Source organism: Nomascus leucogenys, chromosome X (genome assembly GCF_006542625.1).
Source record: "Nomascus leucogenys isolate Asia chromosome X, Asia_NLE_v1, whole genome shotgun sequence".
NCBI lineage: Eukaryota > Metazoa > Chordata > Mammalia > Primates > Hylobatidae > Nomascus > Nomascus leucogenys.
In genome coordinates, this window is record NC_044406.1 from 16,727,540 (window position 1) to 16,752,923 (window position 25,384).

The 25,384-nt window shown below is 40.4% G+C and overlaps 1 protein-coding gene across 3 annotated transcripts in view; it reads right to left on the bottom strand.

The window, feature by feature from the left end:
- Nucleotides 1-25,384, bottom strand: part of SCML2 (Scm polycomb group protein like 2) — a 116,874-nt gene that overhangs the window by 66,476 nt on the left and 25,014 nt on the right. For all 3 annotated transcript variants that reach the window (XM_030807413.1, XM_030807412.1, XM_030807414.1), the window contains exons 3-6: nt 24,708-24,776; nt 18,995-19,065; nt 17,942-18,176; nt 14,510-14,598 (exon numbers count right to left, since the gene is read on the bottom strand). In XM_030807413.1, coding sequence (XP_030663273.1) covers nt 14,510-14,598; nt 17,942-18,176; nt 18,995-19,065; nt 24,708-24,776 — 464 coding nt within the window. The remainder of the gene's footprint in view (nt 1-14,509; nt 14,599-17,941; nt 18,177-18,994; nt 19,066-24,707; nt 24,777-25,384) is intronic.

The window sequence follows — 25,384 nt, forward strand, 5'->3', positions numbered from 1 at the left end:
ATGTACCAGGAATTTAAGATTCATTGATGAACAAATATATCAAACATCTCTGCTCTGGTGGAGCTTACATTCTAGTGCTGGTGGTCGTAGTGGTTGCGGACAGGGAAAAGCAATCAACAAGAAATTTTACAACAGGCAGTCAAACAAACCTAACAAATATGTAAATTGGTGTGTCAAAAAGTGGTAAGTCCAAAGAAAAGAAACAACATCAGATAATATCCTAAAAGAAACTCAAAGTATAAGAATTCTAAAGAAAATGAATAACTTAAAATTAAAAAAAAAAACAAACTCTAAGTATAAAATACAGACATAAGAACATGAAAGCCATATAGTATGGGGTCATTTATAATACTCAATCCAGAAATCAATATTTTAAAAGTATTAGTCACAAAAAGGTTAAAGCACGTAAATGTTAACAGGATTGCTAAAAAGCCCAAGTGTTATGTTAAAAGCAACACCTTTTCTTTCAATCTGCTTTTCATCCTACTAAATGGCACCATCACAGCAACCCACTCACCTAAGCCAAGACTGGAAATAATAATCCTATCCTACTGACACTTGTTCAAATTAAAAGAGAAAAAAAAGAATAAAAAAATAGTAGTCCTGGACTGGTGATTTTCTGCCCTAATGAACATTAGAATCACCTGTGACCACACCGCGAGAGATAATAATTGGTCTATGGTGGGGCCTGGGAAGCAGCAATATTTTAATTATCAGGGAAATTCTAAGGTGCACTTGAGGTTGAGAACCACTACCCTGGATTCATCCCTTTCACTTACCCATAATTCAATTAAAAACCACAACCTCCCAATCAGAGCTGGATTTTAAACCTAGGCAGTCTGTCTCGGAGTCACCTCCTTGGAGCACCCTACCCCAGCATCTGCCTGGACAACTCCAACTCACCCAGTTTAAAGCCCAGTTCTCCTAGCTTCCTTGAATGCTTCCCTGACCAATCCCTGCCTACTCCTAGGCCCAGTTCCAACTGAGCCACTCTCATCTTCAATTGTAATATCACTACAGATATTACAATTGAGATATCACTCATTCCTCTATGAGACTGAGATTATTAAAAACAGGTATTCATATTATTATTTCCAGCACAACAACCAACAGCAAGCAATTTTTTAAATGAAAGAACCAAGGAATCACCCGAAAACAGTAAATAAGCTCGCAACTAATTCTCTCATCAATTTAAAAAATATATCTGGTAGGTTGGTTTCTTTTTCAAATGCCCCCCTTAAAACCCATCTCTTCACCCTGTATTTTTCTATTGTTACTCCTTACACCCTTACAATCTGGAAGCTCCTTAATTATTAGCTTCCAAAGTCCTTTTAATTACATATTCTTTTTTTAATTTTTATTTTTATAGAGATGAGCCCTCGCTATGTTGGCCAGGCTGGTCTCGAATTCCTGGCCTAAAGTAATCCTTCCGCCTCAGCCTCTCAAACTGCTGGGATTACAGGTGTGAGCTACCACGCCAGGCTGAATTACATTATCTTAACTTGATTCTTAAAAACCACCCTGGGCTCAAACCTGTAATCCCTAATTCAGCACTTTGGGAGGCCAAGGCAGGTGGATTGCTTGAGCTCAGGAGTTTGACAACAGCCTGGGCAACAAGACGAAACCTCGTCTCTACCAAAAATACAAAAATTAGCTGGGCATGGTGGCAGCACACCTGTAGTCCCAGCTACTTAGTGGGCTGAGGCAGGAGAATCACTTGAGCCCCGGAAGTCATCTAGGCAGCGGCGAGTCGTGTTCGTGCCACTGCATTCCAGCCTGGGCAACAGAGTGAGACTCTGCCTCAGAAAAAAAAAAAAAAAAAAAAACACCCACCCTGAAAGCTGGCAAGTCAAAAGGTAGATGATTAAAGATCAAAGTATTTGATAAATAGCTGGTAAGTAAGAAGCAGTGTTACATGAAAGGGCTAAAGGTTAACTGCCTGTTACTATGTATAAGAAGAAAAAAGTGAGGAGGTGAGCTGCATTTAACAAACAATAAACACGGCAGTTGACAAGTTTGTGCTAGATGCTCATAGAATGCAGAAAACATTCAAGGCACACATAAGGATCCCAGGACCTTACACTGTCATATAACAGACTGAGACTTTCTGTAGCAAAGCAAACTAAGTTCGAATGGCAATGTATATTTTCTGAAACAAAACAATTAAAAAACTGGAATAAGCAATGCAATAGAACTAATTTTAAGATTCAAATATATAACCTAGACTGGGCATGGTGGCTCATGCCTGTAATCCCAGCACTTTGGAACGCCGAGGTGGGCAGATCATTCGAGCCCAGGAGTTAGAGACCACCTGGGCAACAGAGCAAAACCCTATCTCTACAAAAAGTATAAAAATTGGCTCACGCCTGTAATCCCAGAACTTTGGGAGGCTGAGGTGGGTGGATCATGAGGTCAGGAGGTTGAGACCAGCCTGACCAACATGGTGGAACTCCGTCTCTACTAAAAATACAAAAATTAGCCAGGTGTGGTGACGCACGCCTGTAATCCCAGCTACTCAGTAGGCTGAGGCAGGAGAATCACTTGAATCCAGGAGGCGGAGGTTGCAGTGAGCCAAGATCGTGCCATTGCACTCCAGCCTGGGTAACAGATCAAGACTCATCTCAAAAGAAAAAAAAATTAGCTGGGTGTGGTGGTGCATGCCTGTAGTCCCAGCCACTCGGGAGGCTGAGGCAGGAGGATCTGCTTGAGCCTGGGAGGTGGAGGTTGCAGTGAGCCAAGATGGTGCCACTGCACTCCAGCCTGGGCAACAGAGTGAGATGCTATCTCAAAAAAAAAAAAAAAAAAAAAAAGACAGGAAGGAGGGAAGGGAGGAAGGGAGGGAGGGAAGGACAGGGAGGAAAGGACAGGGAGGGAGGGAGGGAGGAAAGGACAGGGACGGAGGGAGGAAAGGACAGGGAGGGAGGGAGGGAGGGAGGGAAGGACAACCTACAGAAAGGGAGAAAGAAAATATTGGCAAACTATCCATCACAAGATTAATAACCAGAATATATAGGGAACTCAAACAACTCAATAGCAAAAAAACAAATAACCTGATTTTAAAATGGACAAAAGACTTGAATAGACATTTCTCAAAAGAAGACACAGAAATGGCCAAGATGCAAATCAAAACCACAATGAGATGCCATCTCACCCCGGTTAGAATGGCTATTATCAAAAAGACCAAAAAAATAACAAATGTTGGTGAAAAACCATAGAGAAAAAAATAAAACTACCAAATGACCCAGCAATCCCACTTCTGGGGGTACATAATCAAAAGAAAGGAAATCAGTATATTGAAGAGATAGCTCCACTCCCGTGTTTACTGCAACACTATTCACAATAGCCAGATATGGAATCAAAAGTGTCCATCCATGAACAGATACTTCTCAAAAGAAGACATACAAGTGGCTAACAAACATATGAAAAAAATGCTCAATATCACTAATCATTAGAGAAATGCAAATCAAAACCACAATGAGATGGCCTGGTGCGGTGGCTCACACCTGTAATCCCAGCACTTTGGGAGGCTGAGGTGGGTGGATAGCCTGAGGTCAGGAGTTGAACACCAGCCTGGTCAACATGGCGAAACCCTGTCTCTATGAGTAATACAAAAAATTTGCCAGGCATGGTGGCTAGTCCCAGCTACTCGAGAGGCTGAGGCATGAGAATCTCTTGAACTGGGAGACAGAGGATGCAGTGAGCCGAGACTGGGCCACTGCACTCCAGCCTTGGAGACAGAATGAGACTCTGTCTCAAAAAAAAAAAAAAAAAAAAAAAAAGAACCCACAATGAGATACCATCTCACACCAGTCAGAATGGCCATTATTAAAAAGTCAAAAAACAGCAGATCCTGGTGAGGTTGCAGAGAAAAGAAAATGCTTATACACCGCTGGTGGGAATGTAAATTAGTTCAGCCACTGAGGAAGGCAGTTTGGGGATTTCTCAACGAACTTAAAACAGAACTACCATTCGACCCAGCAATCGCATTACTGGGTATATACCCAAAGGAAAATAAATTGTTCTACCATAGACACATGTTCGCATATGTTCATTGCAGCACTGTTTATAATGGCAAAGATGTGGAATCAACCTTGATGTCCATCAATGGTGGGCACATAAAGAAAATTTGGTACATATATACCATGGAATACTACACAGCCATAAAAAAAGGACGAGACCATGTCCTCTGTAACACAGATGGAGAGCTGGAGGCCATTACCCTAAAGGAACAGATAAACCAAATGCTGCATGTTCTCACTTATAAGTGGGAGCTAAACAGTGAGTACACATGGACACAAAGAGGTGAACAACAAACACCAGGGCCTGCTTGAGTTGAGGGTGGAAGGTAGGAGGAGGGTGAGGATCAAAAAACTACCTATTGGGTACTATGCTTATTACCTGGGTGATAAAATAATCTGTGCCCCAAACCCCCCAACACATAATCTATCCATATTACAAACCTGCACACGTACCCCATGTACCTAAAATAAAAGTTGGAGAGAAAACAAAAAAAAAAAATCAAGTGTCCATCAACAGGTGAATAAAGAAAATGTAATATATATAAATATTGGAATATTATTTAACCATAAAAATGAAATCCTGTCAATGCAGCAACAGGGATGGAACTGGAGGTCATTATGTTAAGTGAAATGCTTTTAAAGAATTTGATCTGTCATCATCATCAGTTCTTTAATAACTTCCTGAACACAAAAATATAATTTGCAAAAGCAACAGCTAAAATAAACAACGAATTCTCTTTTCTTTTACGGTGAGACAAAAATGGTTCTATTCTAGAAGATGGCTAGCAAAGAATGCTCTTTTAACCATCTCCCTTTTTTTTTTATTTTTTTTTTGAGACTGTCTCTCTCTGTTGCCCAGGCTGGAGTGCAGTGACACGACCTTGGCTCACTGCAACCTCCACCTCCTGGGTTCAGGCAATTCTCCTGCCTCAGCCACCCGAGTAGCTGGGATTACAGGCGCATGCCACCACACCTGGCTAATTTTTGTATTTTTAGTAGAGACAGGGTTTTGCCATGTTGGCCAGGCCAGTCTCGAACTCCTGACCTCAGGTGATCCACCCACCTCGGCCTCCCAAGGTGCTGGGATTACAGGTGTGAGCCACTGCACCCGGCATTTTTTTTTTTTTTTTTAAATAAAAGACAAGGTCTCCTCACTATGTTGCCCAGGCTGGACTCAAATCTCCTGGGCTCAAGCAATCCTCCTGCCTCAGCCTTCCAAGTAGCTGGGACTACAGGAACGTGCCACCACATCCAGCTTTTAACCTCCCTTCTTGATTACCTACAATATGGTTCTCCTTAAAGGCTATTTCTTCCCATGTCCCACAAAATCCGAAACCAGTCTCAGCATTCTCTGCATTACTCCTCTGCCTGGTGAATAATCCTACTCTTGTAGCCTCATGGTTCACTGTCTTCCTTCCTTCAGATCTTTACTCAAAAGGTACCTTCTCAGACCCTCCTGGCCAACCTGTCTAAAATGTCGACCTCTCTCCTAAGCATGTAAGAGTATACAATATAAGATACGCTTTCTTTATTTAGCATGATCTATTAAACATTTCCCCAAGTAGAAAGTAAGCTCCATAAGGGCATATTTTATGTTTTGTTTACTGCTATATTCCCAGTACCTGCCTCTGACCACAAACTAATACATGAACTTCTATCTCCTTATTTTTAATCAACTACTTATTTGACCTCACCAATAATTTTAGTCCTTTAACCTTCATTTATTCATTTACAAATATTTACTTAGTATCTACTATATTCCAGACACTACTGAAGGTTCTTGGGATATATTAACAAGCAAAAAAGACAAAATCCCTCCCTCACAGCACCTACATGCTAGTGAGGAGAGACAATAAACATAATTTAAAAAGTAAAACACATACATTAGAAATGATAAATGCTATGCAGAGAGAGAGAGAGAGAGAGAGAGAGAGAGACAATAAGAAAAATCCAGAGAGAAACGTAGGAGGGGTTGTACAACTTTAAATAGAGAAATTAAAACAAGTCTCATATAGAAGGTGACATGTGAGCAGAAATCTGAAGGAGGGAAATGGACAGAATCAAGGCCCTAAAGCAGGAGCTGTGTCTGAAATGTTCAAAGAACACCAAGGAAGTGAGTGTGGGTAAAATGTAAGTAGGAAATGAGGTCAGACAGATAATGACGGGTCATAACATATATAGTTTTATAGATCACTGAAAGGATTCTGGCTTTTACTCTGAGTAAAACAGGAAGCCCCTGGAAGACTCTGAACAGAGGAGTGATATAATTTGACTTATGTGGGTTTTTTGTTTGTTTTGTTTTTGTTTTTGAGACGGAGTCTCACTCTTGTCACCCAGACTGGAGTGTAGTGCCGCAATCTCAGCTCACTGCAATCCCTGCTTCCCGGGTTCAAGCAATTCTCCTGTTTCAGCCACCCGAGTAGCTGGGATTACAGGTGTGCACCCACAACACCCAGCTAATTTTTCAATTTTTAGTAGAGACAGGGTTTCACTCTGTTGGCCGGGCTGGTCTTGAACTCCTGACCTCAAGTGATCCACCCATCTCAGCCTCCCAATGTGCTGGGATTACAGGCGTGAGGCACCTTGCCCAGCCGTGATTTACATTTTAAAAGGAATACTCTGGTTGCTGTTCTGATGATAGCCTGTAAAGTTATAAATGCAGAGACCAGTGAGAAGCTACTGCAGTAATCCAACTGAGATTGAAAAAGACAGCTTGTACCAGAGTGATAACAATGGAGACAGCAAGAAGTGGTTGGATTTTGGATATACATTTGTCCCTCAGTATTCACGGAGGACTGGTTCCAGGATCCACTGAAGATACCAAAATCCAAGGACACTCAAGTCCCTGATAGAAAATGGCACAGTATTTGCATATAGCCTATATACATCCCCCCATATATTTTAAATAATCTCTATAAGTAATTTAAGTAATCTCTAGATTACTTATGATACCTAATAGAATATAAATGGTATTTTTTACTGTATTTTGGGTTTGTTTGTTTTTTTTTAATATTTTCAATCTGCAGTTGGTTGAACCCATGGATGCAGAACCCAAGGATATGGAAAGCTGACTGTATTTTGAAGGTACAGTAATAGGATTTCCTTATGGACCAGATGTAGGGTGTGAAAGAAACAATTACCAAGGTTTGAGGCCTGAGCAACTAGAAGGATAGTTTCCCCTCCCTGAGATAGGGAGGTTAACAGGTGGAGTTGTTTGAGATGTCCATCAGACATCCAAGTAGAGACGTAGAGTAGGTAGCTGGATATACAAATCTGAGTTGGGAGTAAGAGGTCTGGGGTAGAAATACAAATTTGAAAATCATCTGCATATAAATTGTATTTAAAGCCAGATAATTAGATGAGCTCACCAGGGGATTAATACAGGTTAGGGTTTCTCAGCCTTGGCACTACTGATGTTTGGAGCTGGAATGGGCGTGCGCGCGCATGTGTGTGTGTGGTGTGTGTGGTGTGTGTGTGTGTGTGTGTGTGTGTGTGTGTGTGTGTGTGTGTGTATTCTGTGCATTGTAGGATGTGAAGCAGCACTCACATCCAGGTTACAAAGCATCATTTCACTACTCTCTTCTCAGCATCCAAAACCAACTTATTCCCTTGTCTTTGCCCTGTTATTCCAAACCTTAGTTCAATATCACCATCCACTTCACCTATTTATACTTAGCTGCTGCTATGGTTTGGCTGTGTCCCCAACCAAATCTCAACTTGAATTGTATCTCCCAGAATTCCCACGTGTTGCAGGAGGGACCCGGGGAGGTAATGGAATCATGGGAGCTGGTCTTTCCCGTGCTATTGTCGTGGTAGTGAATAAGTCTCACAAGATCTGATGAGTTTATCAGGGGTTTCCACTTTTGCATCTTCCTCATTTTCTCTTGCCGCCACCATGTAAGAAGTGCCTTTCGCCTCCCACCATGATCCTGAGGCCTCCCCAACCGTGTGGAACTGTAAGTCCAATTAAACTTCTTTTTCTCCCCAGTCTTAGGCATGTCTTTATCAGCAGCATGAAAACAGACTAATACAGCTGCTGAGCACTGCTGCAGCAAAGTCCCTCCCACATGCTTATTACATGTAGTGACACACATTTTTACCCTTCATCCTTAGCTAAGCCCTCCAAAATACTGTCATGTGTCCCCAGACCATTCCCTCTCCCATCCCGTATGGCAGCTGTTCCAAACCTTAACGATTCTCCTTAAGATAAATGATGTAGCCTCACTACATGTTCGTTATTTTGTTAACTGACTTCATCCCCAACCAGTATGTACAAATTTTCTTCCAGCCTTTGTCAGTTTCCTACTTTGCAGAAATAGGAATTTGAGGGTTTTTTGTTGTTGTTATTTTGTTTTGTTTTAAATCAGGGTCTCACTCTGTCACCTAGGCTAAAGGTTAGCATGCAGTAGCGAGCGAGATCATGGCTCATGGCAGCCTCAACCTCCCAGACTCAAGTGATCCTCCCATCATTGAGGTCTATTTATAGAAATAGTAAATTGAAGCCATCAGGAATGATCTCCATATAGTCTGCCCCAAAATTATAAATTTAGCTGAGGACACTTTTCACCTGGACTTTAGCTCTTGCTAATGTAACTGATGATTTTCCATCTACCAAATAGTCAAAAATCAGCTTTCCTCATAAATGACCTTCCTTAAGTACATGATATGGGCCAGGCACTGTGTAATTCTGAGCTGTACTTGAGACTGTTAACCACTCCCTAATCCTTGCAACTCTGCCCCACTGGATTCAATGACACCGGCTTATTCTAGTTTTCCTCCTCCATTTCTAGAGCTGCTCCTATCCCTTTACCCACCCTATAAGGTAGGTAGGTATTTCTCAAGGCTCTCACCTTGACACTCCTCTCTCTTCCTTCTATATATTCTCTGGACTAGCTCATTTAAGCCCAAAGCTTCTATCACTACTATTTCTGCTAAAAATTTCCAAATCCATGTGCCCAAGCCAAACTTTGTTCCTAAGTTCTAAACCATTTACTTTCAACAGCCTGATAGTCATCACTACTCAAATTTCCCAGAGACACCTCAACACGTTCAAAACTAAGCCCATCTGTTCCTTCCATAAGTATTTATCTTCCTGTATTCTTTTATCCTTTCTTCATTCTTTTAACAAACAAGTATGTGTCCAGAAACTAATATAGCCACTGACAATACAAAAACATGCTAACTGCTCAAAAGGAACTCACAGTCCAGGAAGAGAGACTGTATAAATAGTAATATAATCTAACACATACAAAGATTGGGATATGTACGATGCTATAGAAGTATACGAACGGGCCGAACACAGTGGCTCACACCTGTAATCCCAGCACTTTGGGAGGCCAAGGTGGGTGGATCATTTGAGGTCGGGGGTTCGAGACCAGCCTGGCCAACATGGCGAAACCCCATCTCCACTAAAACTACAAAAAAAATTAGCCGGGCGTGGTGGCAGGTACCTGTAGTCCCAGCTACTTGGGAGGCTGAGGCAGGAGAATCACTTAAGCCCAGGGGGCAGAGGTTGCAGGCTGCAGTGAGGTGAAATTGTACCACTGCACTACAGCCTAGGCGACAGAGGGAGACTCTGTCTCACCAAAAAAGTAGAAGAATGGAGAAGGGGAATTAGGGATATTATCTTGGAAGATTTAACGTCTGACTTGAATCTTTAAAAAGTAGGAGTTAACCAGGGAAAACCAACATGAGTCAAAACAGAGCTCTAAAAATAAACAGGGTATCTACAAGCTACCACAAGCAATTTAAGAACATAACATCCAAAGCAGGGAGTGGCATCCCTAAACCTGATCACACAGGACCTAACAGGCCATATTGAAAAACTTATACTTCTTCCTGAGTATAACCAGGAACTTCAAAAGAGTTTTAAACAGGGGAATAACATGGTAAGGTTTTTGTGTAAGATACACATTTCTAGCGGTTGTGTGAAAGGGTGAAGATAAGAGGCAGTTAAAAGGCTAGCATAACCGTTCAGGCAAGAGGAGAGCCTTATAAAAGTTGTTAGAATCAAAATGGAGTCACTTATGCCAAACCCTAACAAAATAGACCATAGAGGAGGGGCTCTCACGTACACACGCCTATGATAAAAACTGTTACAAGGACTCTCTGAAAACCACAACCTTACACAAAGAATACTCCTGCAAGGACATCTATCCAGTAACTGTTCAACCCCAGATACCACTCTTGTTAGTGATCCTTGTGGCCAAGGATAAGTGTTTCAAAACAACTTATGTAACCTTCCTTGTTTTGCCTTTAAAAGCTTCCCTTTGCCTTACCTTCACCAGATATGCCAATGATCCATCACAGCACAAATATCCTGCATTGTAATCCCTTGTCATTCGTTCCCAAATAGACTCTTTTTTTTTGGAGAGCCTCTTTCTCTGTTGTTATTTTAGGTTGACAGTCTGCCCAAGGAGCAGTGGTGGTAAGGTTAGAAAGAAACAGAACAAATAAATAATTAGGAAGCTAAGTGAGTGGACCTCCAGAGGCCAAAATCAAAGAAAAGTGAGGATTTAAGATGATGATTCTAAGAAGAAAAGAAATCCAATAGAAAAACAGTCAAAGGGCCAGGCACAGTGGTTCACACCTATAATCCCAGCACTTTGGGAGGCCAAGGCAGGCAGATCACCTGAGGTCAGGAGTTCGAGACCAGCCTGGCCAACATGGTGAAACCCTGTCTCTACTAAAAACACAAACATTAACCGGGTGTGGTGGCACATGCCTGTAATCCCAGTTACTCGGGAGGCTGAGGCATGGGAATCACTTGAACCCAGGAGGCGGAGGTTACAGTGAGCTGAGGTCACGCCACTGCACTCCAGCCTGGGAGACAGAGTGAGACTCTGTCTCAAAAACAAAACAGAAAAATAGGCAAAGGCTATAATCAGACAATTCACAGAAAAACAAAAGGCCATTAAACAAATCTTAAAAGCACAATTTCACTAGTAACCAGTGCAATGCAAATTAAAACAATGGGATACTATCCTCATCTTCACCACTCCCTCCAAAAAAAGATTCACGAAAATTTAAAATGGATAATATTCAATGTTCGTGAAGGTGTGGAGATACAAACATGTTTATGGGCTAATGGTGGAGCATAGCTTAGAACAGGGGTCCCCCCCCCCCCAGACTGGTACTGGCCTGTGGCCTGTTAGGAACTGGGTGGTACAGCAGGAGGTGAGCAGCAGGCAAGCAAGCGAATCTCCATCTGTATTTACAGCTGCTCCCCATCACTCGCATTACCACCTCAACTCTGTCTCCTATCAAGAGAGGCATTAGATTCTCATAGGAATGCAAACCCTATTGTGAACTGCACGTGCGAGAAATCTACATTGCGCACTCCTTAGGAGAATCTAAGGATAAACGCAATGTGTTTGAATCATCCCGAAACCACCCACCCCTCCATCCATGGGAAAATTGTCTTCCATGAAACTGACCCCTGGTGACAAAAAGGTTGGGGACTGCTGCCTTAGAATACCCTTTGGGGATGCAATTTAACAATATATATCAACATTTAAAACATACACCCCTTTGTTTTTTCTTTATAATTTTTAAAAATTTTTTTTAGGCAGGGTCTCCCTGTGTTGCCCAGGCTGGTTTTTAACTCCTGGGCTCAAATGATCCTCCTGCCTTGGCCTCCCAAAGTGTGAGCCACCATGCCCAGCCAAAACATACATCCCTTTGAACAAGCAATTCTAGTTCCAAGAATGCAATCGTTCACATTTATACACAAAGCTCTTTATAAGAATGCTCACTATAGAGCTCATCTAAACAAGAATGTGGAGATGACCCAATCATCCATCCTTACAGTTAAGTCAATTCTAGGGTTAAATGAATTCTGATGATCCATACTACACAAGAGTACAATACAAGCTAAAATATATATGAAATGAAATAGAACGATTTCCAAACTATGTTAGGAGAAAAAGTAAACCACAGAATAATATGTACAATATATTCCAACTGATGTTTAAGAAAATAAAAGCCCACATTTGTTTGTAAATGTAAAGAAAAAGGTCTGGGAAAACAAAACTTCAATTTGGAGGGAAGAGAGGAATGAAGGAATGGTTGGGACAAAGGGAGATGCATTTTTCACTCTAGCTAAGAGTACAGCTTGATTCCCATCCCCTGCCCCCCACCACATGAATTACTTTTATAATTAAAAAAATTGAAAACATAATGTGTATGACAAGTGTGGCATGCGACCAGCTGATTAAGCAATCTGACTAGTAAAACAGATCCAATGGCTTTTCTAAAACCACAGCCCAAGCTAATAGGTGTTCAATAAATAAGGACTTCTGCTAAATATTTTTTAATCGGCTATTCTCACACATGGCTTACCACTGGCCAAAGGACCTGTGCTGCCTGTGTCCCTTGCAGGTAGGGCAAGTCCACTTTCTGCATTCATCTTACTCAAAGGCGTACCCACAGAATTTTTCTTTGCAATGGAGGCATAGTAATTGATGTTTCACATCCTTATGCCTTCAATCTTCTTCAAAAGCTTTTTAAAACCACAATCAATTCTTACCATTCCAAGTACAGTTGTAATAAAAGTTAACTGATTGAAAAAAAATCAGGAGAAAAGGTGAGAAAGAAATATTTTGACTCATAATTTAACTAAAACGTGGCTTTTATTGTTTCTTAACATACTCTTCAACATTTTCTCAAGAACATCAACTATTTTGGAAATTTTTCCTCTTTTTTTATATAGCAAGTATTTCCTCATAACAAATTCTTTCTGATGACTGCTTTTAACATTACTTCTGAAACCAAATCTCTCCAACTAACTTTCAAGTGATTTTTTTGGCCCATCATCTTTTTCTCCAATATCAAAGGGACTAACACAGTAAAGTGAGGGGAAGCTTCACTTCTGAATGCAAATAAAAAATAGCAATGAATATTTGCTTCCAGTAGAGCACTCTTTTTATATCTACAGTCAAGAAAGAGGCCACTAATGAAATTGGACTAGTGGGTTATTATAATTGAGACTTTTTTATGACTTGCTGTTATGGGCTGAATTGTGTCACCCCCAAAATTCATATGTTGAAGCACTAACCCCCAGTACCTCAGAATGTGATGGTATTTGGACACAGGGTCTTCAAAGAGGTAATTAAGTTAAAATAAGGTTATTAGGGTAGGCCCTAATCCAATATGACTGACATCCTTATAAGAGGAACAAATTGGACACAGATAAACAGACCACATGAAAACACAGGGAAAAGGCAGCCATCTATAAGCCAAGGAGAGAGGCCTCAAAAGAAACCAAACCTGGCCGGGGGCAGTGGCTCATGCCTGCAATCCCAGCACTTCGCGAGGCCGAGGCTGGCAGATTACCTGAGCCCAGAAGTTCAAGACCAGCCAGGACAACATGGCGAGACCCCGTCTCTACTAAAAACACAAAAATTAGCCTGGTGTAGTGGCACGCGCCTGTAATCCCAGCTACTCAGGAGGCTGAGGCATGAGAATTGCTTTAACCCAGGAAGCCGAGATCACACCACTGCACTCCAGCCTGGGTGACAGTCTCAAAAAACTCAGTCTCAAAAAAAAGAAAAAGGAGTTCAAGACCAGCCTGGCCAATATGGTGAAACCCCACCTCTACTAAAAATACAAAAAAAGTATCTGGGCACGATGGTGCACGCCTATAGTCCCAGCTACTCGGGAGGCTAAGGCAGAATTGCTTGAACCTGGGAGATGGAGGTTGCAGTGAGCCAAGATCATGCCACTGTACTCCAGCCTGGGTGACAGGTGAGACTCTGTCTCAAAAAAAAAAAAAAAAAAAAACCTGCTGACACCTTGATCTCAGATTTCTAGCCTCCACAACTGTGAGAAAATACATTTCTATTATTTAAGCTATTGTTACGAATTTAATTGTATCATCTCAAAATTCATATGCTGAAGCACCAACCCCCAACATATATGTATTTGGAAATAGGGCCTTTAAGGAAGTAATAAAGGTTAAGTGAGGTCATAAGGGTTGGCCTCTAATCCAATAGGACTGGTGTCCCTATAAGAAGAGGAAGACACACTAGGGATGTGCATGGATAGAGAAAAGGCCATGTGAAGACACAGCAAGAAAGCATCCATCTGCAAGCCAAGAAGACAGATCTCACCAGAAACCAATGGGATACCATCCTCATCTTCACCACTCCCCCACAAAAAAGATTCCCAACATTTTAAAAGATGAATAATATTCAATGTTAGTGAAGGTGTGGAGATACAAACATGTCTATATGCTAATGGTGGAGCACTGCACATATCTGAGGGCACCTTGATCTTGGACTTACAGCCTCCAGAACTGAGAAAATAAATTTCTGTTGTTTAAGCCACCCAGTCTGTGGTACTTTGTTACGGCAACCCTAGCAAACTAATACACTTGCCAATCCACTAATTTTTAAAGTATGTTTGCTTTTCCATGTCACAGACGATTAAGCATTTAAGCATTCCCACTAAAACAATAAAAACATGGCAGCTTTTTATAACATCTTTCTTACCTTCTTAAATAATGTGGCAGATGCCATTTCAGACCCATTTAGTGTCTTTAAGAGGAACATCGGCCAGGAGGATGTATTCATCTGGTACCCTGTTTTATAAAATAAATTAGGTATCATGAAAAAGCCTCCCTGTGATACTATTAACAAGTTGGTATAAAAAATAGGTTTCATTCACCATTCTTCTCGAGAGAATGACTTTCTTATCTAAGAACTCTGAACATGGGCAAGAGGAGCAGATGTACCCTCCTCTCATTGCTAGTGTCCCCACTGTACTGTCTGGCAAAATGCTACAGTGGGGGTAGAAACTCTCATTTTAAGAGAAGTCACTAGCTAGGATTCACCAACAAACATGTATATAATACAAGGGGTGATCTAAGCTGGAGCCTCGGAGAGCTTCCATTCCACCACCAACAATCACACAAGCAAGGGCAAAGGCTGTAAAAGACTTCTAGCCCCCTTTTCCTCAGGGCCCCAGGCTTCTTTCATTTCAGAAAGACAGTTTTCTGTCAAACTCAGCACATATACACACACAACAGTACATTTCATTGCATGCAATTTTACCTCAAAAGAAAAAAACCTATGGATATTTACTCGTTAATGATATATATGCTAAAGTATTTAGGGGATGTGCACTGACATCAACAACTCACTCTGAAATGTACTAAAAAATAAGAAGGATTGATGAATAAATAGAAGGGCAGACAGATGGACAGATATGTGATAAAGTAAGTATAATAAAATGATAATGGTAGAATCTAGAAAGTGGACATGGGGGTACTCACTAAAATTTTTTCACCTTTTCTGTATATTTGAAATTTTCCATAAAATGTGTTAGAAAAAAGACAGCTCACTTTAGCAATCTTAATACATACTAAAAATGATCTTCTTTTAGAATTTGTATCAGATGCTATCAAAATAGACTCAACAGGTGTCTTTTCTAGAGATCTCACCAACTAATGGTTTCACAGCATCTAGCATATGCAGCAAGGAGCAGGGGTCTGCTAGTTTTACTGCTTTCTGGGGGCAATCTGTTTCATGCAACACCTGCTTGCCTCAATGCCAGAATTAGAAAGAACTTGGTATGCGCCCCTGATGCGTGCATACATTAAGACAGGGTGGCACATGAATCACTGGCAATGGGTGCAGGTTTTGTCCTATTTTCCATCAATAGAACGAAACATACAAAAAAGGTAAGATGGAAAGTCATCCTCTAATAATCCTGTACCAAAATCCCCTTAATCTGACTAGAGACACAATTGTTGAAAAAAAAAAAAAAAAACAGGGGTAGGGGGTGATTTGTCACATACTCCCTTATAATAAATCAACATTATTATTCTCCATTCTATGGAGAGTATTGCATAAGAATCATTCTCTGGTCCTTAAGCCTTTCTCTCAACCCCCATATTATCCTATTCCATCATGTGCCCAGATTTTCCTGAATGTAACATTTTACTTAATTCTATAATTGCTTAAAGTCAAACATAGATTAAAAGACCAAAATTGGATTAAGGTACATATAAAAACTTTAAAAAGAGATAAAACTAATCTATAAGGTTAGGAAGTCTAGATGGTAGTACCTTTAGGAAAGGAGAGATTATGACTGGTTATCAGCAGGAGTAGGTCTTCTGGGGGGCTGATAATGTTCTATTTTCTGATTTGGATGATGGCTTTACAGATGTGTTCATTTATAAGCTATATACTTATGACCTGTACACCTTTCAGTTTGTGTGTTAAAACTTTTTAAAATCTTTTAGTAATAACCTTTAAAGTTTAAATAAATAAATCTTTTTAAAAGGAAAACTAAATAAGTTGTATTAAAATGGAAGTTAAACTATTCAAAAGTACCTAAAAAGCAAACTGGCACCAATTGCGCATTTTTAAATATATTGCCAAAACAGATACTAATCAGCACATATTTCTATACATTTCATATTTTTAAATAAAACAAAGTCTAAGAATTTTATTAAAAAGAATGACCATAAATCTAATTATGTATTTGAAATGCTGACAGTTACGACAGCAGCATCTCCTTTAAACAAACTGCAAAAACATACCATATTGCAACAAGAGAAATAAAATCCAAATAGGGAAGCACTAGGCCCAGGATTGCACTTATCTTTCACACAGAATTCTGTGTAATTTGAGAAATATTATAAACAACAAATAAACAACAAAAGACGTGAGTGAAAGAAGGCAAAAGGCAAAAAACAAACATGCCCCAAACCATCCTCTGGGAATAACACATCTCCAACTAGTTTTTAAAAATATTTTAGCCGGGCACAGTGGCTCACGCCTGTAATCCCACCACTTTGGGAGGCCGAGGTGGGAAGATCACCTGAGGTCAGGAGTTTGAGACCAGCCTGGCCAACATGGTGAAACCCCGTCTCTACTAAAAATACAAAAATTAGCCAGGCGTGGTGGAGGGCACCTGTAATCCCAACTGCTCGGGAGGCTGAGGCAGGAGAATCGCTTGAAACCAAGAGGCAGAGGTTGCAGTGAGCCGAGATCACACCACTGCACTCCAGCCTGGGCAACAAGAGCGAAAACCATCTCAAAAAAAAAAATATTTTTTAAACCAAATTAGTTATAATGAACAAACAGAACAAGGACAGCATAAAGAGATATTACTAAAGGGTGGCTATTGTTAATATCTTAAATTTGTGGTTCTCAAGGAATTTTTCACTAATAGGAAAACAAAAAAAATCCATTCTTTTATTGTGCTTTGCAACAAGGAATTTTCATTTTCAGCTAAATAAACTAAATCATTTCTTTCCTACAGAGTATCATGGTATGCTTACATTTTAAAAAGAAAAATGTTGCCCCAAATTAGTTACACCCTTTTTACCTTTCAAAAATGTGGCCAAAATTAAAGTACGTATTTTGTACCTTAAAATCTTGCCAAAATCTCCATTTTCTCCTTTTCAAAGACCTAAAGGTACTAATTCCTGCCCTCTCGCTCTTCTTCCCACTGTAGGTGAAATGAAATTCTTGAGTTTGAAACTGGAACCTGAATGTGGAATCATACCCTTCCCCTAGGCTTATCCCCATACCAAAATTGCTGAATGGCTCAGTGGACAATATTGAGAGAGCATGTGCCTTGTATCAAATGCTACAAAGTTCTTCCCCAGAAGGAGTTCTGAATCTGCATATGTAATCTAGTAGAGCTGGTTTTGACATTTCAAGTTTGAAGACCTAGCATGAGTCTTGCCCTGGAGTGGGGAACCTTCCACACACATATGCCAGATATGTACTCAAGCAAAACTCCACAACAGATGGTGCTGATTTCCTATCTCATCATACATTCTCCACAGCAACCACCTGACCATCTATTTGCAAGAATGCCCAAGAAAATTTTAAAAGGCCACTTAAAGTCATTTCTATTGAGTATCACATTAGAAAGAATATGCTATTTTTAAAACTGTTTCTTCTTACCTAGTGGAGGTTGAAGTAAGTCTCCTTCCTTTTCACATGTCCCAACAGGTTGTATGTCTGGGGAATCGACAAGCCTCCAAAAATCATTTCTGTTGTCACTACCATCCAGTCGTAACCGTAACCTGGCCCCAGTAATTCCAATAACCGTAGCAATACATACTGAAGTGGCATTGCGTGGGTCACGGGCTTCCAATTTCATACCAACTTTGAAATCATTCACAGGTGGAATCTGAGACTATATATATAAATAAAATTTGGTTAAAATGCATCAACCATAAGAGAAGACACATGGACAGCTATGTCACCAGAATACCTGAGGAACATTTTAAATAACAGTCACAGCAGATGATGAGTGAGGTCAGAGCTGTAAGAGTCAAGGAAAAGATCTTCAAATTCTCTCCTTGGCTTGACATGCAGCATAAAAACACTACCCGCTGCTGTTCTCACTCATCTGCCCACTTCCAGGCAACCCAAATACAGCCTCTAAAATATACCCTGAGTGGCTTTCTAAAGTAAGAATCTGATTAGGCCATTCCCCTTGAAATTAGCCAATCAGCAGCTCACCACTGCCTATAATGAAGTCCAACTCCTCAGCACAGTTTAAATGCCCCCACACCTTTAACCTCATTTCCACATTATCGTCTCTATCCACTTTGTGCTCCAGCCACCCCAAGCCATCCCTTAATACTTGGATTCTTTCATGCCCATGTGCCCTGGCTTTGGATGTTCTCTCTGCCTGGACTATCCTTCCTCCCATTCCAACCATCTCAAATAGCATCACTCCTGTGAGCCGTTCCAGTATGGAGTTATCACACTTCTCATAATTATTTATTTACATGTCTGCCTTTCCTGCCAGATGGGCAATCATAAAGCTTAGTATACCTGACATAGAGTAAGTTCTTAATTAATGAATGCAAAGAGACCATCTGGCGCCTAAGTGGCACTATCACAATCCCACTATCTCCTCACACTACCAGAATCTAACAATCACACAGACGTCCTCCAACAAGTTAACAGTTTACATTAACTAACAGCTACAGAATCTTGGCATACCTGACGGAAGCACTCTGAAGGAGCACTTATAGACCCAGTCTCTTTCAAATACTCCTCCCAGTGAAAATCATCTGGAAAAAACACATGTACAAAATAGTTTCTTAAAGCATATACAATGTAACTTTTAGTATATACAACTTTCAGGATTAAAATGGGTTTTAGTTCCATGCTTCTTAAAAGAAAAAAAAACTTCCAAAACAGTAGATTCAAACATCCTGATCTACATTTCATGACCAGCATAAAAATAAAAAATAAGACAATATCCTGATAATAATGGCTCCGATATAAATTATAACCTAGATACTCTCATTGTAATGTGGACTACAAGCACAGTGATTCTAAAAATGTGGACGTTAGAAATAACTAAAGAAATTGTTATAGAGTAATAGCAAAGTCTACCCATCTGTCTCTAACATAAATTTATTCAACAAATATGTTTTCACCACTTTATTCCATTAATGTGAAGGCACTTCTTTGTTATTCGTGGGGAGCTAAAGGTTTAGTGTGTGGTCAAACAGAATTTTACCCTCGCAATGCTTTATGGAAAGAAAAAAAATCTGGTAACCAGAGTAGTTTCTCAATGGACTATTAGATCTCCATTCAGAGTGTCAAGATGATGGTGGCAGAACAAAACAATAAACCAGTCATCAGTACAGTCACTAATATGGATTATTTTAATGACCTACATTTTCTACAGACTCTTGCTGTCCTTCCTTACTTAGTTTTCATGACATATTATAATGTTAGAAGAGAAGATCAGAAAGCAGAGCACATTGCCTGGCTTGAACGTATCATTTCACTGTGCCAGCCAGACTGTCAAGACACTGAGAAAAAGACTTGATAGTAGTAGTGAACTAGTAATTCACATGATGTTTAATTCTCATCATTCATGAGGCTTTTCTATACTCTTGTTAAATTTCCTCACTATAAAAATATTGGGTTTGACAGTTCTCTTTCCTGGAAGAATCTACGTTTACCAGCTTCTTACATTTCCTTCAAAAGATATTATACTTAGATGATTTCCCCCCTTGCAAAAAAAACAAAAAAACCTACAGAGTGCTGATAATGTTTAACAACCAGCTTTCTGGAAAATACAACAAAAAACCTGACTGATAGCGTTTGCAGATTTCTGTGATGTAAATATGACCACCATGGTTGACTGTAAGGTGCCAAGGTAAAACCACCAACCATGAAATTGGGAAAAGATGTACACAATTGGCTCTCCCAAGCCGGTGTGAGCCAGCTCCGGTGTACCACTATTACATATGTGTATGCATTTCTATATGTATGCATACATATTATGTGTGGTATTAAGCATGTCACGTAACATTTTGCATCTTGCTTTTGTTTAATAGATCTAAGAGACTGTTTCATTTAAAAGAAAATACTGGGTTTGATTCCACTTCCAGATGATGTGAAGCAAGCACTACCAGCATTGAAAATCATGCATCAGAGAGAGTGTTAAGAACGTGAGCTTTAGGGCCGGGTGCGGTGGCTCTGTAATCCCAGCACTTTGGGAGGCTGAGGTGAGTGGATCACCTGAGGTCAGGAGTTCAAGACCAGCCTGGCCAACATAATGAAACACCATCTCTACTAAAAACACAAAAATTAGCCGGGTATGGTGGTGGGCATCTGTAATTCCCAACTACTTGGGAGGCTGAGGCAGGAGAATTGCTTGAACTCGGGAGGTGGAGGTTGCAGTGAGCTGAGATCGCACCACTGCACTCCAGCCTGGGCAACAGAACAAGACTCCATCTCAAAAAAAAAAAAAAAAGAATGTGGGCTTTAGAGTCAGATCTGCCTGCTTCCAGTATGGCTCTACCTCTTACTAGCTATGTGACCCTGAGCAAGTCATTCACTTTCTTAGCCTCAGTTCCTTCATTTATAAAACAGGAAAAGTAATGTATATGGGTACTAGATATGTTGAGAGCTAAATAAAGTAGCATATATGTAAATCACTCAATAAATGGCACATTATAAAACTAAAAGTCATAGTTGTGCTTAAATTTATTAATACTGAATAGCTTTATCAAAAGTGAAACCAAAATCCATGGCTTCAAAACTAAACAGACCAGATGTTTCAGTGATTGCCCCCAGCACTACAAATTCCAAGTGAAGCTCTACTACCATATGATCCTGGAGAGCATTAAAAAAGAACAAAACGGGCCAGGCGCAGTGGCTCACTCCTGTAATCCCAGCACTTGGGAGGCCAAGGTGGGCAGATCACCTGAGGTCAGGAGTTCGAGACTAGCCTGGCCAACATGGCGAAACCCTGTTTCTACTAAAAAAAAAAAAAAAAAAAAAAAAAAAAAAAATTTGCTGGGCATCATGGCGGGTGCCTCCCAGCTACTTGGGAGGCTGAGGCAGGAGAATCGCTTGAATCCGGAAGGTGGAGGCGAAGGTTGCAGTGAGCCAAAATCATGCCACTGCACTCCAGCCTGGGCAACCAGAGGGAGACTCCACCTCAAAAAAAAAAAAAAAAAAAAGAAAAAAAAAGAACAAAACAAAACATTTAGTTGGGATGGATGAATGTCATTAAGAAGCTGACACCCCTGGAGGAAAATACTGTAAGTCAGAAATAACAAGCAGGAAATGAATACCCAAAGAACTAACACTCTTCCATAAACCAATGACATTTGTAAAATTTTTCAGTAATATTAGAAAATACTTAATTCATCTCCATAACACAAATTTTAAAAATATTCTATTACCATTTGTATCTGAATGGGCTACAATTTGAGCTAGCAAATCCTTTATACTAGTGCTCTACAATAGAATTTTCTATCAAATTACTGGTTAATGACCATATGCAGCATTTGCCATTTGGAGCCTCAGGTTCATTGGTTTTTGTTTGTTTTCTTTTCCCCCTTTTTTCCATAAGGCAAAATTCTTAATCATCTTGATAAAACTGTTCATCTTGGCTGCCCATGTGCTAAGACTCTACCAATAACATAGGGGAAACACACAAAGCTCCAGGCTTTACTAATTTAGACTTGACACATCTACGTCAATACCACCATTGGAATTCCCAACCAGAAGCCAAAATAGAAAGTCTTAGTTAAGCCTGAGGTCCCAGTCTGCCTCTGCATCATGTCTTCATTGATAGACTGGGGATGGGGGCAGTATTCTATCTCAGAAGAGAGGCCTGGGAACTGATATGAGATACATAGATAGATAGATAGATATCGCCTTGTGATCTGATTGTTATTCACATGTGCCCATGGTCTCTTCTTGTTTTACTTGTACTCTATTCTAGTCTACACATTAGCTCCAACATCTTTTTGTACTGAATATAACCCATATGAGCTCCCCTGGTCTTCTCTAGAGTAAATCAGAATCATGTCTTCCACCAGTGCTATCCTTGGGATCCCTTGCTATGTGAAGATGGGCAAAATACCTAGAGATAGAAGTTTCTCAGCTGAATGATCAGCGTCCACTAATTCACAGCATTTATCACAACTATAATTAGGCATCTGTTAATTTCTATCTTGCCCACTAAGCTCAAAGAGGGTAAGAGGCTGGGTGCAGTGGCTCACACCTGTAATACCAGCACTTTGGGAGGCTGAGGCGGGCAGATCGCTTGAGCCCAGGAGCTCAATACCAGCCTGGGAAACACAGGGAGACCCTGTCTCTACAAAAAATTGTTAAAAATTGCTAGGCATGGTAGTGCACGCCTGTGGTCCCACATACTCGGGAGGCTGAAGTGAGAGGATCACTTGAGCCCAGAAGGTCAAAGCTGCAATGAGCCATGATCATGCCACTGCACTCTGGCCTGGGTGACAGAGTAAGACCTTGCCTCAATCAGTCAGTCAATAAAAGAGGGTAGGAATCATGTCTGTATTGTTCATAACTGGATTCCCATAGCAGGTCATCAGCATGTGCCAGGCACTGTCCTAGGTACTGCAGATGCATCAGTTAATAAAACAGATTGAAACCCTGGCTCTCTTGGAGCTTACCTTCTGGTAGTCACTCACTGATTTCTAAAATAGGATGTTAGGGCCCAGGCCTGAGAAGTATCTGCAGATGGCTATCAACTTAAGTAATCTATTTTTTTAATTAAATGTCCAGAATGGGAAAATCTATAGAGGCAGAAAGTAGACCTGTGTTTGCCTAGAGCTGGGGTAGAGAGGAGGCACTGGGGGAAATGGGGAGTACTGTTAATGGGTACAGGATTTCTTTTTAGGGGGATAAAAATGTTCTAAAATTGACTGTGGTGGTGGTTGCACAACTCTGTGAACATACTGAAAACCACTGAATTGTGCACTCTAAATAGGTGAATTATATGATATTTCAATTATATCTCAGTAAAGCTGTTATATTTTTAAAAACAGATGGAGAGGAGTTTGTAGGGATAAAGAACAGTCTAATTCAATGGCCTCCATTTCCTCAGAGGATTTGGGGGTCCCAGGGAAGAGCTGAAGAACAAATAAGGCCATGGGAAAGAAAGTTAAGGGAGCACTGAGGGCCCAGCTATAGTGAGAGACAACAATTCCGTGGGGATTACCTCTATAGGCAATCTTCAAGTAGGAACAGAAAGTCATAGGGTGAACTGCTCTGCACTGGGGCTGGCAGGGCAGATACAACAGAAACACAAGGGGCAAGAAATCTCTGGAAATGTCTGGTAAAACAATAGTTTGCTATGTTATTTTTTAATGCCTTTTGTGTACATACGACTTATTTTCTCATTTAAGAGCAAGCCAATGCATCAGATTCTATTATATCTCCTGAGTGTCTCTGATGCAGTATTATACATGTGCTGTTCATAATAAGGAACATGAATTAATAAAGCTAACATTTACTGAACACTTACTATATGCCTAGGCATTATATTAGGTGCTTTAAATTCATTTCCTCTATTTATTTCCAGTAGTATCATGAGATAAGTACTATCATTATCCCTGTGTTATAAAGCAGAAAAAAGAGCCGGGCGCAGTGGCTCACGCCTGTAATCCCAGCATTTTGGGAGGTTGAGGCGAGTGGATCACTTGAGGTCAGAGGTTTGAGACCAGCCTAGCCAGCACAGTGAAACCCCATCTCTACTAAAAATACAAAAACTAGCCAGGCGTGGTGGCACACGCCTGTAGTCCCAGCTACTCGGGAGGCTGGGGCACAAAAATTGCTTGAATCCGGAAGGTGGAGGTTGCAGTGAGCCAAGATCACACCACTGCACTCCAGCCTGGGTGACACAGTGAGACTCTGTCTCAAAGAAAGAAGAAGAAAAAGAGTCTAAGAGCTGTTGAGTAATGTGCCCAAAGTCACCATGGCCAGTAAGGAGTGAGGACAGAATTCCAGGACACGTCTGTCGGACTCACCACAATGCCTATAAGCTCTTAACCACTGAACTGTCTTCTGACCACGGAAAAAAAAGCTTTCATATTGACTATAACATTAGAAGGGTTTTTGCTAATAACCAAATTATTTTAAATTGGTAATACATGGCAATTAATAACTAGATACCTATAATTTAGGAAAATTTGCACTGAAATATACAAAGTTACCTTTTTACTTAATCCATGTCAATTTATCTCTAAGTAAAACCAAAGTAAAATTTTCAAAATACAATTTTTGACCTTTCTTATTAGATTTTATATTTACAGAAGTTTACGGTATACAGACTGTACAATAAGAAATCAAAATAATAAGAAAATTTGCACTTAATTTTAACACTAGTGAGGAAGACAACTAAGCTGTATTAAATTACTTTAAAACCTACCTCTTTGTACAGAAGACGTACTTGACTGAGGAGTTTTCTCTTGATTCTCCTTCTTGACATCCATGGAATCTAATAAAAAAGAAAATAGCAATACTGGGAGGCCACAGCAACAGCTTGAAAGAGCACTCAGAAAAATATAAATTAAAAAACTTTAAATAGCCAATTTTAGTTTTATAATATCCTCACTTTCTACGTAGGACTTACCATTTTCTAATGTACTGTGCATTTTATAATTTGCTCATTTATTTTATTGTCTCACTCTACTCAAAGGAAATCTCCAAAAGGGCAGAGATTTATTTATTTTATTGTCTATCTCATTCACTGTGGTATCCTCAAGTGCCTAAAACAGGATCTGGCATCGCAACACTCTCAAGCATTTGTTAAATCAATGCATCAGGCCGGGCGCGGTGGCTCACGCCTGTAATTCCAGCACTTGAGGAGGCCAAGGCAGACAGATCACATGAGGTCACGAGTTTGAGACCAGCCAGGCCAACATGCGAAACCCTGTCTCTACTAAAAATAGAAAAAATTAGCCAGGCATGGTGGCGGGCGCCTGTAATCCCAGCTACTCGGGCAGCTGAGACAAGAGAATCACTTGAACCTGGGAGGCAGAGGTTGCAATGAGCCGAGATCGCACCATTGCACTCCAGCCTGGGTAACAGAGAGAGACTCCGTTT